At 38.1% G+C, this 15422-nt stretch overlaps 1 protein-coding gene across 1 annotated transcript in view; it reads right to left on the bottom strand.

The window, feature by feature from the left end:
- The window catches only part of LOC124722671 (histone-lysine N-methyltransferase trithorax-like), a 226929-nt gene that overhangs the window by 193646 nt on the left and 17861 nt on the right, over window positions 1–15422 (bottom strand). Inside the window, exon 3 of the mRNA XM_047247815.1 lies at window positions 7940–8137. Coding sequence (XP_047103771.1) covers window positions 7940–8137 — 198 coding nt within the window. The remainder of the gene's footprint in view (window positions 1–7939; window positions 8138–15422) is intronic.

Here is a 15422-nt window from a genome sequence, read left to right as displayed (position 1 = left end):
CAGCAAAGTCTAATGGGTAACATGTCAAGCATCATGTTAATGATTAAGAGCGTCAAGAGTGTTCCATGATGATTAAACTCACTCACTCACTCACTCACTCACTCACACAAACGCAACTCACAAACACACGACTGCAGTCTTAGGCAACTGAAGCCACACTGCGAGCAGCAGCACCAGTGCATGATGGGAGTTGCGACTGGGTGGGGGTAAGAGGGAGGCTGGGGCAGGGAGGGGAGAGATAGTAGGGTAGGGGTGGCAGGATGGGTAGCTCGCAGGGACAAGGTGGAGAGAGGGTAGGGCAGCTATGTGCAGTCAGGAGGTTAGACAGAGGGCAGGGGAGAGATGGGGAAGGAGGGAGATGGGATAGTGGAAAAGGAGGAAAGTAAAATGACTGGGTGCAATGATGGAATGAGGGCTGTGTAGTGCTGGAATGGGAACAGAGAAGGGGCTGGATGGGTGAGGACAATGACTAACGAAAGTTGAGGCCAGGAGGGTTACAGGAATAGGGGATATATTGCAGGGAAAATTCCAAATTGTGCAGTTTAGAAAAGCTGGTGTTGGTGGGAAGGATCCATATGGCACAAGCTGTGAAGAAGTCATTGAAATGTAGGATGTGTTTGGCAGTGTGCTCAGCAACAGGGTAGTCCACTTGTTTCTTGGCCACAGTTTGTTGATGGCCATTCATGCGGACAGACAGCTTGTTGGGTGTCATGCCCACATAGAATGCACCACAGTGGTTGCACCTTAGCTAGTAGATCACATGATTAGTTTTCAAAGGTAGCCCTGCCGTTGATGGGATAGGTGATGTTCGTGACCAAACTGCAGTAGGTGGTGGTGGTGGTGGTGGTGGTGGGAGGACGTATGGGACAGGTCTTGCATCTAGGTCTACTACAGGGCATGAGCCATGAGGTAAGGGGTTGGGAGCAGGGGTTGTGTGGGGGACGGATGAGTATATTGTGTAGGTTCGGTGAATAGCGAAATACCACTGTGGGAGGGATGGGAAGGACAGTGGGTAGGACAGTGGGCAGGACATTTCTCATTTCAGGGCATGACAAGAGGCAGTCGAAACACTGACGGAGAATGTAATTCAGTTGCTCCAGCCCTGGGTGGTACTGAATTATGAGGGGAGTGCTCCTCTGTGGCCGGAAGGTGGGACTTTGGGAGGTGGTGGTAAATTGGAAAGATAAGGAAAGGGAGATCTGTTTTGGTACCAGGTTGGGAGGATAATTATGGTCTGCGAAGGCTTCAGTTTGACCCTTGGTATATTTCAAAAGGGACTGCTCATCACTGCAGATGCAATGAACACTGGTAATTATCCTCCCAACCTTGTACCAAAAACAATCTCCCATTCCTTATTTTTCCAGTCTCCCACCACCTTCCTAAGTCCCACCTTCCGGCCACAGAGGAGCATTCCCCTCATAACTCAGTAGCACCCAGGGCTGGAGCAACCGAATTACATTCTCCGTCAGGGTTTTGACTACCTCTTGCTGTGCCCTGAAATGAGAAATGTTCTGCCCACTACCCTTCCCACCCCTCCCGCAGTGGTTTTTCACCGTCCACTGAACCTACATAATATACTCGTACATAACCCACACAACCCCTGCTCCCAAACCCTTACCTCATGGGCTCATGGCTCGTTCCCCGTGTAATCTGTCCCATACATACTCCCACCATGACCTACTCCATCCCAGTCACAAACATCACATACCCATCAAAGGCAGGGCTACCTGTGGAACACAGCCATGTGATCTACAATCTATGTTGAAACCACTGGACTGCATTGTATGTGGTCATGACAACCAACAAGCTGTCTGTCCACGTGAATGGCCACAAACAAACTGTGGCCAAGAAACAAGTGAACCAACCTGTTGCTGAGCACGCTGCCAAACATGAAATCCTTCATTTCAGTGAGTGCTTCACAATCTGTGCCACCAACACCAGCTTCTCTGAATTGGGCAGGTGGGAACTTTTCCGGCAACATATCAACCATTGTTAATCATTGTCCGCAACCATCCAGGCCCTTCCCGGTTCCCATTCCAGCACTACACAGCCCTCATTCCACTATCACAGCCAGTCTTTTTACCTTTCCCCTTTTTCACTAACCCCCCTCCCCCACCTCTCCCCTGCCCTCTGTCTAACCTCCCGACTGCACATAGCTGTCCTACTCTCTCTCCACCTCATCCCTGTGCACTCCCCAGCAGCACTTCACTGTTTGCCACCCGTACCCTACTATATCAGTTCCCCTCCCTGCCACAGCTTCCTCCTTACTCCAACCCAGTCGCCACTCCCATCATGCACTGGTGCTGCTGCTCAGAGTGTGGCTTCAGTTGCCCGAGACTGCAGTCATGTGCATGAGTTGCATTTGTGCAGTGTGTGTGTGTGTGTGTGTGTGTGTGTGTGTGTGTGTGTGTGTGTGTTGTCCATTTCTGACGAAGGCCTTACTTTCTTTTCACAGTAATGTTGCATCTCACATAATGTCATGTTGACAATAGTGAAGTTAGTAATATTTAAGCTTATATGGATGTGTATCAGTAAGCAATAATTCTGTGAACTGTGAAAGATTAAAGAACATTTGTGTTTGGCATTTGTGGGGTTAAGATTTTGGAGGGGTCGAAGTATAGTAAGGAAACTGTGTATTTCCCAAGTATCGTCACTGTAACATCACTGAAGAATTTACTAGTCACAAACAAGGGATTTCTGAGGAAGTATGCCATTATTAACAACACAAATTGCTACAAAATAATGAAACTATTTTGCAGACTAATCTGCAAGGCTGCTTCTGTTTTTCTATGTAAATATCATGCAAAAATTCAAGATGACTAACTGGAAGCAAAATACATGTATTTTTTTGATCAACGGTATATAGTCACAGAATGAGTCAAGTGGGGACCAGAGTTTATGTACTAATATAATTATTCTGGTAAATTGCTCATAATGAAACAGAACAATTTCCGCATTAAAAGAATATTGTGCAGTGCATGATTTAGTTGCACACAAAAAATCTACAAAACATGTAATAAAAATATTATCATTATCTTAAAATTGTATGAAAATACTTTACTCACATTTATTTTTTCATTCCTCTTCTGCTGCAGATCGTATCCCTAAATATTGAAGTGTTCCAAGGAAAATTCTCTCCTACTGTGTTGTACAATTATTTCGTAACGATAAAAACATTTTTACCCTGCCTCACAGGATGTTAAGCACATGTACAAAGGAGCTACTTCCTTCACTACTGGAGGTTTGTTCCTCAAAATTTCTTCATAAACACAAATTTATTTCCAATCTGGTCCTCTGAACGTAAGTTTTCATACTTCTTCATTACTAAATCATCAATTCTTCCTTGGGTAGAATTCAGTTTACAGATGATGGCTTTGAGTCTAATTAATAAATCACAAAGAGTAGAATATGTGGCCTCTAAAAGAAGGAAGGCATCAGTGGACATATATGAAACAGTAGCATATATTCCCACATGTTTCAGCATATTATTGGCAATTTGAATTGAGCCTGGAAGTTGAGAATAAAATGAGTTTACAACACCCTAACAGTTTCCAAATGATTTGTAAACTATACCACTTTCTGCAACCATAAGCTTTAATGTAATGTAATCAGTTCTGGTGGCAGCGGAAAATCAAGTGCTATTAATATAAAAGCTTACTTCAACTTAAGTGTTGTCACAAACACAAAACCTGATTTACAGAAGATACTAAACTTCCAAAATGCTGAAAACTTGCAGCAATAATTTCCAGCACATAAAATCCGTTACATTTGGAAATATACATTTAAGTGTGGTATTAGATTCCATTAGGTAATTCACAGCACCAGAAATTACCCATAGTGAATTCACATAGTTAATAAAAAATGAGGATACAGTAAAGCTTTTAGTTGTATACAACTTCTTACTTGTAATGAGATGATGTGTTGACAGTTCACTCTTTTTTATGGTTGTAGTCACAATAACTGCCATGGACTGTCCATTTTTGTCTTATATTTCATCACATAACACAAAAATTGTTTTACCTTGGATATCTTTGATAGTAAGATAATAGACTTGCTTCATACAGTTTTAGCATTTAATGGAGTCATCTAGATCATTGCACTATGTACACTTTTCTATTAATTTGCAATACATATTTATTTGATTCAAACAACAGAATGTACCACCTTTACACAAAAAGGCTCCACAGAGTTTGAAAGGGAACTACGAGAACTATTATTAGAAAATCCACCAATCAATTTTTGAACAGGAGCACTTTTCATGAATTTTATTCCAACATCCTCTTTATGCTTACTGGTATTCAAAAGCCAAATGACTTGGAAATGTTTATCATAAGCACACATTTTACATAAGCTTTACATCTATGAATTTAGTAATTTAAATCTGATTCATTTTCAAACCCATATATAAACAAAAACAAAATGATTATTGCACCAAACAAACATGTGTACCTCCACCTGAACAAGTATATTTCAATAGAACTCCAAAACTGGATAATTGATGTAGTCCATTTATTAGTAATGCACTGTATTAATGATAAGATAAATATTATGAAATATGCCAGTACTTTTTAAATAGTTACTTTTAATATTAAGTTACAAATGCGAAAACTTAAGTGTTGTGTTACATTACAAGCAGCAATGCAAAAACACAGTTCCAAAATATTCCTTCATAGCCACCATTGTTGGAATGTAGTAGCAAGGTCAGTTGTCTAAAGTTACTGCCTGTATGCCATACACAGCGATCTATGAACGTAACTTCTGGATCCAAATTGAGAAGACAGAAGGGTAGTAAAATGTAATTAAAAGTAAGTGTGTTAGACGCCACCAATATGAACACAAACTTAAAAACGTATACACTAATCAACATTTTCAAGCCGAACAGTTATTACAGTTATTGGTATGCATTGTCTAGCAGCTCCAATACACTTTTGGAAAGAGATATTGCATATTACCGCAACTATCTTTGTTTCTTTAGCTCTCTCCATTTTACGCTTGGCTCATCATCACATGGTAACACAAACTGGAGATTCCGGTCTTGTGCTTTGCGTTGACAACATAACGCACCTCATGTTTAACCCTGCTGCTTTCCTACATTTTATAATTTTTATACAGTAATGGAAAACGGCGATTTTAATACAAATGATCATGTTTGGATGTATGACCTGAAATTAATGTCATTCTTAACACCTGAGAATGGTATGCTGTTGGGCAAAATTCGCAGCATTTCAATAAAGAAGTTCATACAGCAACTGTGCCCAATCATGACTTTTTTTAATACCGCAAATATTTATACTGAACAGTGGTTCATGTAACAGAACACAGCAAATATCATCTGATGAGTAAATTCAAAAGAAGTAAGTGTATAAACATGTGCTGCTTGTGTTGTGATTCAAAGAACAAAAACAGCATTAACATTCAATTTATAAGTTATGCCCAACTGAAAAGGAGACCATGTAACTCCAGTGGGTGAATGTGTGTGTTGAGAGACTGGGTACTGGTAGTCCCAGTTTGCACGAACAGAACTAACGGTTTTGCAGCAATTTCTTCATTTCTGGAGAGGTGTTTCCACAGTTTGTTGCACAACAGATTCCTCCCAATCAGCACAAAGACAGGTTATCCAATTTCTTTGTGCAGAAGGAAAGCATGCCTCACAAATTTATTACAGGATAAAATAGATGTGTGGAAAGCAGTGTCTCGTGGGTTGCACAATATTCCAGTGATGTCAGCTTTATGAAACGCAACGTATAAACATCCAGGACCTACAACACCCAGGGCAGGCATGTGTTGTCACCACCAGTGCCACGATTTTGGCTGTGGAGGAGCTCATACGTACAAATCATCAGAACACTACATGACACTTTGCTGTTGAAATGTTGATAAGCACATAAACACAAGAAGGTTCATTGAGTTTGTGCACAGTGGGTTCCCAAGCATCTTTCAGAGAATTAGAATATCATGAGAACTGACGTTTACCTGACCCATCTGCTGAGACACGTGGAGCGAGGAACAGATTTCACTGCTGGCATTGTGGTATATGACAAAATGTAGTATCGCCATTCTGACCCAGCCTCCAAATGGATGAGCACAGAGTGGCGGCATCCTGACTCCCCTTGTCCCAAAAAAAAAAAAAGGCCACTCTGTCACTAAGGCCAGAAAAACGATGCTCAGTTTCTTTTTAGTGAAGAATGATCTCTACTCATCAACTGGCTACCACAGGGTGCAACATTTAACACTGAATAGTATGGAAACAAATTGCTGAAGCACAAACAGGTTATCAAGAACACATGCAGGGGCAAGCTCTCGAATGGGATACTGCTTCTCAAGGACAACGTTAGGTCACGTAGGCCAAGAAGACCCTCGACCTCCTCCAAAAATTTTAGGTTCTCGAACACCTTCCTTACAGCCGTAATATCTCCTCATGTGAGTCACATGTCTTTGGCCCCTTAAAACAAATTCTCAAAGGTCAGAGGTTCACCTGTGAAAAGTGCAGAACACCATGGAAAACTGGATCCATCGGCACCCAAAGAGTTTCTATAATAAAGCCATGCATTCCTTTCCTACGCATCAGGATTAGTGTATTAATGTGAATGGCAATAATTATATTATGTTGTGAGACTAAAGACATTGCTCTGATTATATTGTTTATTACGATAGGCCTATTTTCATGCGATTGCCATCTTCAGGTTGTATCAGATGGTCTTGATATCCACACGACATCAACGTCTCAGTTGCTGACACACTATTTTATTAGTCATACAGATATCAAGACCAGCTAATATAACCTGAAGATGGCAACCAGATCAAAATACATCTATTGAAATAAACAATATAATCAGACACAGCTGTGTCTTTGGTTTCACAATACAATAAAATAATGTCCTTATATGACGTATATGACGGCAGCGTACCTAGATGAGTACAAAATTGCAATTATGTATCGGTGTAGTATTCCATATGAACTGTAAGGGGAAGCCCTCTGAAAACTAAACCCACATAATAGTACAAATCTTCCTCTACAATGATTAAAGAAATATTATACCAGTTCAGAAGGCTTTCCTGTCTTATGTTCACAGAGTGAATGCTGCAAGTTTTGAATGAGTCAATGTGATAAAGTGGTGTGAAAATGTTGGAATTCTTACTCTTCAACACCATCCTACAGGGAATTCACACACTAGGGCTACAAATCTTCCTGACTAACTTTCTTTTGTTTAAGAAATATTATTTGTAATCTGAAAAGTTGTTCCATGATATAGTTAAAAAATAAATAAACAAGCAATCACATTTCAGCGTCAGTTACATCACAGGTATCTTGGATGGTGAATGAGCAACTTCCAAGAGTTTTTCCCAACTACTTTCAGCTCTAGAGATTTAAGATTTTCATTTCAATTTTATCTGTAGTGGTTCTATCAAATCCTCTTAAAAGATTTCAGTGTCCTGCTCCTATCCAATAACAAGCCAATCTTCTAAGTAACTATTTTTTGCAAGTATTTTCATTTTAGTCTTCTGAAAACTAGTGAATGAGAGTGTAAACCAAGACACATCCTAAAATGATTAACAAATGGCTAAAAGACTGAATTCTAGCATTTATTTCTTCTAAAACAGTCGAGTCTATCTCTGAAGGTCGAGAAGCAATTTTATGCACGTTTAAACCTTCCTTGGAATAAACACAACAAAACTACAATCCTCATCATGGCATTACAGCCAACAATGATGGCAAAAGAATGGAAACACAATATGGTTATCTAAACACATGACAGTACTAAGAAATCTAACATATAATGAAACAAACTGATAACAATTACATACTGTACTAGTTAGAAACAGAAACTGTCCCAGGGCAACATGAAATAACAATTCTGGTTGCATTAAGACTTATTATTATTATTATTATTATTATTATTATTATTATTTAAATTTTATAAATTATTCACTGGTTTACCTTTGCCTTTGTGACATTCCAAAGGTGATGAACTTCCTTTCAGAGAGGACTGTCTCTTGATCATCTTAGAAATGAACTTTCGACATGACTCACAACTGAATATTCCAAATTTGCGGGCCTGTTTTACAAATCGATAAAATCTAACAGCACCACAGACCCCACATTCCACAGTTTCTGGTAAATGTGCTCCACCTGCACCTGAAAAAGAAGGCACATTTCTTTACTTCTACTACAATATATTGCCACAAGTTCTGATATTTTGAGAGAGTTTTATATTTTGAAATTATAAACACAGGGAACTTCACATGTAAAATCCTGGCACATTAAATTTAAATATTTATATTTAATTTACATATGTGTAGCACACTTCAAGTTGCTCCCCCTTTGAAAGGCTGTGATAGCTGTTGTGCCACATACTAACTCTGCTGCAATAACTGAGTAGCATTCTGGGCAGTCGCAGCATCTGACGAAAGATAATTAGGTTAGCTTAGCAATATAGACAATATTTTTGACTGCCCACACACTGCTTAACACAAAACTGTAAATTTCATCCGCATCTTAATGACTCGCACCCTATAGACCACCAGTTCTGACTTCATAATTACATAGCTGTCAACCTAGAGAAGACGCTATCGGTAATCACATAGAAAATATGGAGTGGGTCCGCCCTCACCCCCAAATAATTTTAAAAATCAGAAGCCTGATTTACACCTTTAAACGCTATATTTCAGGCACTTTTCGAACTTAAGTAAAGAAGATTTTCCAGGAATTAAAGCAGGTGCACATGAAAAATCATGTTAAGTGGAAATGGCTAAAAATTAATTTAGTAAACATGAATGGTGCCTCTGAAAAATTTCTGCAATTTTCAAGTACTGCAAAATCAATACACATACATCTCACAAATTATTACTGAAAATATAAGTAAAGCATGGAAACAAAATGCACTTATATTATTATAAACAAAATTCACTTACACTATTATATGAGAAGCCTGTCTTCAGTGTTTTCTACAAAAACACTCACAGGCCTTCCTCATTCACTGCCTCTTCTTTCTTCTTCTTCTTCTTCTTCTTCTTCTTCCTCCTCCTCAATCTACAGTAAAACCCCAGTTAACCGAACTTGGGTCAACTGAAATGTGGATTATCCAAAACAACTCCAAAATACGCAAATTAAAAGAAGTCCTGTACTCGTGGAAATAACTTGAGCTGAGAGTCTGCTGGACTTTGGTTAGCAGAGAGAGGTGAATGCCTGGCCTCAGATTGCATACCCACCCACCCACCCACCAACTCAACAGTCTTAAACAAAGCTACACTATCGACAATAGTGCATTTAAGTGGTTGTTTCTTTCAGCTGCATGTGTCTTTTTATACTGTGCTGTAAATAATGAAGCACAATATGCTGCATATTAATGTACTGTAATCCTAAAACTGTAATTTTAACTTTAATACAGAACCCCTACAAAGAGCTTTTTTTTAATTTGTCTCACCTTCAAAACCTTCAAAAACACATGCAATACAAAATATTGTAGTACATGTTAGATGTTCATTGCTTAACATGGGCTTTATTTCGGGTAACTGGGGTTTTGCTTGTACTTATACTTGTATAAAACAGAATTTATATTTTCAATGGTAATCAAAAATAATTACTATAATAGTATCAGAGTGGTGTGTTAAGTACGGATAGACAGGTGAACTGCGCATCTTGTGCTGTCACCTGGTTAGAAAAACCATAACAGCTCACAGATGAAGCCTTGAACCTTGTGAAGTCCACTGGTTCAGAAGCAGTTTTATTCCTATTCCTTTAAGCTGATACATGTAGAACAAATAATTTTTGTCTTCACTTAACATAACCTGTCTTAGTAAGCCATGGAGGCGAAATCATTTGGAGACAGGTTTACTACATACCCAAAAAGGAATTCGTTACAGTCTATCAACAAGTTTGGTAGCATATGATTAGTGAAATGAAAACAGTACCTTTTCCGATTTTTTAAAAACACCAAAATGTAAAATGCCTATTTTCATAATTCTTAGTAACTTACCATAACTTCGTAATTAAAGTGATAAATCTGTAGCAATTACTGACAAACCATAATAGTTGATGTAATCAGGTAGCCACTCTACACCTAGCACATTAAAAGAGTTCACACTCTGCTGTACCCAAACTTGTGCTGGTTACTTATTGTCCTCTCTACTCTTCCCCTTCTCCATTCTCCATCTTCAACTATCGTTTTTCTCCTTTTCAGCTCTAATTCCATTTATTGTTGGTGACATTCACACTGAACACATTTTCCATGTCATTTATTGAACATTATTGGGTATCGATTCTCTTGGTATCACCCTCAAGCACACTTCCCGTTTTGAAGGAAGTTAAATCTGAATCTCATCCACAACTGTTATTCAAGACACGGATGCAACCAGACTTTTCAAGGTTACTAGTATGCCGCAAGTGTTGTCACTGATTCTCATATTTTTGGATTTTTACAAGCTTCTATTAACTTCATACACATGTATGAAATTGGTGCCCAAATTTCCTCATTCAATTTTACTCAAAATCAATATCCGAATGTGTGTAGAGCAACAGATTAGAAATTTTTGACAATAAAAAAAAAGGACATTTTTCTTAAAAAAAAGTTACAAATTTTCATCAAAAAATGTCACCTTACGCTCTCCATTACTCCTTGCCATTGTAATTACATGGAGACAGTTTTATGATCCATTGAACAAGTAGAAACTGTTCCACAAACATTTGTCATTTCAATATTTGAGAAACGGAAAGTAAAAATGGACCTTTTGTCAAAGAAACAAAATTTTCAATACAAGCAAAAAGTTCTATAATATTTAAAATATTTATTTTCATTTCTTTGTATACTATGGCAGTTTACTTAATTCTGAACACATTCGTATTGATTTGAAAGTTGTTTGAGTCCAACAGAAGTCAATAATGTCATTAAAAGCAACCAATGACCATTTTCTGAAAAAGGAATTTTTGTTGTTATGGGAAAATAATACTAGCCCAACAAGAGGCTGCTTTTCTAAATTTTGCAGCTGAAAATGTAATACTTCACAAAATAGTATCTTCTAAATTTTATAGGCATTTTAAGGAGCTAAGAATAACTTTGTATAAAGAAGAATGCTTTGTGAATATAATACTGCCAAACAAGATAAGTGGTCCCATTTGTATGAGAGTTATAAATGCCTGAAGCTGTTACCAATTTGCAGACAGTAGCCCTAAAATGCCAGCTGACAGCTTATATAACTGCAGCAATAAATCCTACACCTACAACACATGTTAATTCTGCTGCTGCTGCTAGAAATGAAAAAGGTGAAGTTGCTGTGTATACATATGACTCGTTAAATGTCTTTAAGATTAGTAGCGATAACAAAGCACCTCAAATAACTAAATAAACCCTCTTTTTTGTTCATTGTTAGCTACAAAGCTAGTGTACATTGCAAAATGGACATTCACGAAAATGAATTTACGCACTAGATCTTCCCTGAAGAAACCGGCCCCATTGGGTTTCCTGGTGCAATAATTCCAGCAGGGATGACAAAACAATGAAAGGATTATCTTTTTAAACACATCAGGACCTACAGCAAAGATGAATAAAAAGACATTCTATGTCTTTAAGTAAAACGAGAACCTGAACCTCAAGTCAGTGATTATGGGGATCCTGAGGAAGAATCTTACCAGTCAGATATTCCAAAAGCAAAGAAGAAGAGGTAAAAATGCTGTTTGTGAATGATCTTGAACCCCCTTCAGACCAGTATTTTGTAAGTAGAAAATCAAATCCTTAGGCCACTATAAAACAGGAGACCTCAGTAATTTACTTTTGGTGGTCTTGTGAATTCAAAATTTTAGGTGGTTTTGAGCCCATTAATGGCTTCAAAATCAAAATCTGATCTAAACGATGCCATAGCACAGAGTAAAAATGTGCAGGATATGCTAATTTCTTTCAAATTGGAGCCAATTTATTGGTTTTAAACTCCCCCCCCCACACACACACACACACAGTAATGTGCTACAGGTCAGAATAGGTTAACCACTTAGTGTGTAGTGTTAACTTTAAAAACTCCATACCACTCAAAGGACATTTTCAGGGTAATACATATGCAGAATTTGTTTCATAAACATGTCTGACTAAACAACAGTAATAAGTGAAACTTTAAAATATGTTAGCTCAAAACACCTATTTTCCATCACCAATATCCAACCTGTCACAGCTCATTGAAATTTAGAGAGAGAAATGTAACTTTTTGTGTTCAGAATTTAATGCTGAATGTAAAAATTACAATACCTCAAAATCCAAAATTTTCGACAAGAGGTCTTTTATTTGCTTTCCACCTGACATTTAGAGATAACCAGAAATAACACTGACACATTTAATGTATGTTTATTTTATTGTGAGTCCATATTCAAACATTAATGAGATGGACATTATGATTCTGGATAGCTTATGTAAAAGAAATATGTCCCTTATAGCTGAATTTTAATAGAAGTTCCTAAAGTAAGAAGGTATTTCAGACATGGGGACAAACATAAAAATCCAACCTGTTTTACATAAGGGTGATCAGATAGTTAAATGTAACTACGGTCTCACATTGCTGATGTCAGTGTTGTAAAATTGAGAGTCCAAAAATCTCCTCTTTGGGAATCAATATGGATTCTAAAATCGGCCATTCAAGGACATACATTTTGAAATGAGCACAACAATGTATTTTTTTCTAATACACCTATCTCACAAAATAGCCTCAACGGCACGAAATCAGAGATACTTGAACATGTACAGAGGCTAGGTAATACATGATAGTACCACAGGGTTACCCTGTGCCACAAACCATAAGGCCGATTATGGGTTTTAGAGATAGAAGTGTAGGGGAAGGTGGAGGTACTGCTATCATAAACAATTTGTATCAACAGAATTCAGTTACCAGTGGTTAAGATATCTAGTGTGTCTTTTATTGTTTATGGTTGTTCCTATAAAGTTAAGACAGGAAGTGCAAAATACATCCCCACTCCAAAACAAATCTTATATTTGTCTATGGAGAACAGAAAATTACAAAAAAAAATCTTCAATCAATTGAAGGGCAGAGACAATGTTGCACAACTACTCAATCAATATTTTTAGTGCCAAAATTCTTCTACAAACAGCATTATTGGTGATGGGTGGAATAATACTTCACTACTGACTAGAGGATTCACCGAGCACTATTTAAATAGTAAAAAAAGTGTTTCTCAAATCACCAGTTTCCTGCATTTAGTGACCCTGTAAGAAACATGGAAAAGGCTGAAACAGGATCAGATGACAATTCAGTTGCTTTTGCAATTGTTAATGGGTGCACTTCAAATTAATGGTTTTCTAGGAATAAAAGTATTTTGCATATTTGTGAATTCAGAATGTTTCGATTCAAAGTACTTCTTTCACTGTGATCGCAGCCTTGGACTTTTCAATCCAAGTGCCTTGAAAACAGACCTCTAAACAATGCCTTCCCAGCACAGCCACATAAACCCATCTTTCATACAGGGCACAGCAACTTTAATCATTTTATTCATTTTCCCGCATTTGTGGCATTTCACGTTTTGCTCAACATACTAGAATATCGAAAATAAGTTACAGCAGGGGTCATTTCATGCATCTCTTCATACAACATCTGACTGTTACACTTCCTTTTTTTGGGGGATCCATCCCAAACAAAACAGATAAGCACAATGAAAAGGTGTAAATTAGAAATAACAACATATCAAAAAATTTTCCAGCCACTGAAACTCACCACAACAATGGGCCACATCCAACTGCACACAATTCAAAATATACTGTCTGACAAATTATTATTATTATTATTATTAATAATAGTAATATGAAGCACCCAGAAGGGCATATGCGAATTAAACATAACTTTACACGGGTTGAGAGAGGGTGTAATGGGGTATCTCCCGAGGTTGCCACTAGACTCGACAGCAATGGTAATCCTAGGTAGTGCATACCAGTGGCTCATTGCTGGACACAATGTGATGCTATTCATCAGGAGTCCATGCTTCCCACTCAGAGCATCACTCCAAAAGCAGCTGTTTGTGTTGTGGTGTTACTGGCAGCCTACATATGGGATGACAATTTCCTAGTCTGGCTGGTGCTAGTGTCCAACCAGTGGTGCTGGACACCACAGAGTTTTAATCTCTATCTGCTGCAGTTAGTGATATAACTGAAAAAGTTGCCACTCCAAAATTAAAGAAAATATCCCGGGTAACGCTAGTTTTCAAGAAAGGTGACCTCCAAAATGGATGATTCAGGTCTACCTTTTTTCCCACTTGTCTTTCCAAACTAAAATAAAAGGCTATCTACAGTAAGTGTCATTTATTTTATGAACAAATAAAATTAATTTGTAAAGCCAAAATTGATTTCCTAAAGAACCAATCCATCATGGTAGCAGCAGCTCAGTTCCTTTATAAACAAGAGAAAAAAAAATCATAAGTATTTGCGAAGCTTGAAAAATCTTCCGACTGCGTCAATACGTTACAAAATTATTAGATAACTTTTGGAATACTGATGGAAGAGGTACTGCCCATGAAGTAAATATTCCTTAACTAGTTTTCCTTAAAAATGCAAAGGAGTGTATACAGATCTGAACCCACTAACATTGTAGTTAATGGCCTTCAGGTTTCCATATTGGGGTTGGTTAGCTGGTTGATTTGGGGAAGGGGACCAAACAGCGAGGTCATCGGTCCCACTAGATTAGGGAAAGATGGGAAGGAAGTCGGCCATGCCCTTTTCAAAGGAACCATCCTGGTATGCGCCTAAAGTGATTTAGGGAAATCGCGCAAAACCTAAATCAGAATTGCCAGATGTGGGTTGGACCATTGTCATCCTGAATGCCACTCCAGTGCAATAACCACTGCGCCACCTCGCTCGGTGCCATAATGAGGAAGTAAGCCTACTCTCAGTTATAAAATAATTCTGAATACATACGAGTGCTGTCATTTGTTAACAAAATGCCTATTGCAAATTACAAGATTTAGAGTAAAAGTGTTGCAAATGAAACATTTTGTATTTCGGTGGAAGTCAACTCAAGAGTTCATGGAATTAAAGGAGTCTCTACAAACCACAGTTGCAACACCATGGCAATATTTAAAAAGTGGGCCTATGACACCATGTGGTGGCACAGTACATAGTAAGAGACCTCAATGCTGTGAAAGGGATGCTAGTGAAACTAGTGTTTTGTGGTCAGAACTCAAATGAATATTCACATGCTACTCCGACATCCACAAATTTTAGGCATCCTCATTAGCCACTCTTGTACAGATCCCACAGAGCTCAATTCATCTGTAATCAAAGACTTAGATCAAAGATGTATGATGAATGTTTACACTCCTGCCACTGGAAATGCCCGTAAAATAAGGTCTCCACCCCCCACCCCCACACACACACACACACATACACATACACACTCATAGAAAACATGTTTATTGCCAATCATGTCCAGTGACATTT

The sequence above is a fragment of the Schistocerca piceifrons genome, chromosome X (assembly GCF_021461385.2).
Source record: "Schistocerca piceifrons isolate TAMUIC-IGC-003096 chromosome X, iqSchPice1.1, whole genome shotgun sequence".
NCBI lineage: Eukaryota > Metazoa > Arthropoda > Insecta > Orthoptera > Acrididae > Schistocerca > Schistocerca piceifrons.
This window is presented reverse-complemented; position numbering and strand designations above follow the sequence as displayed.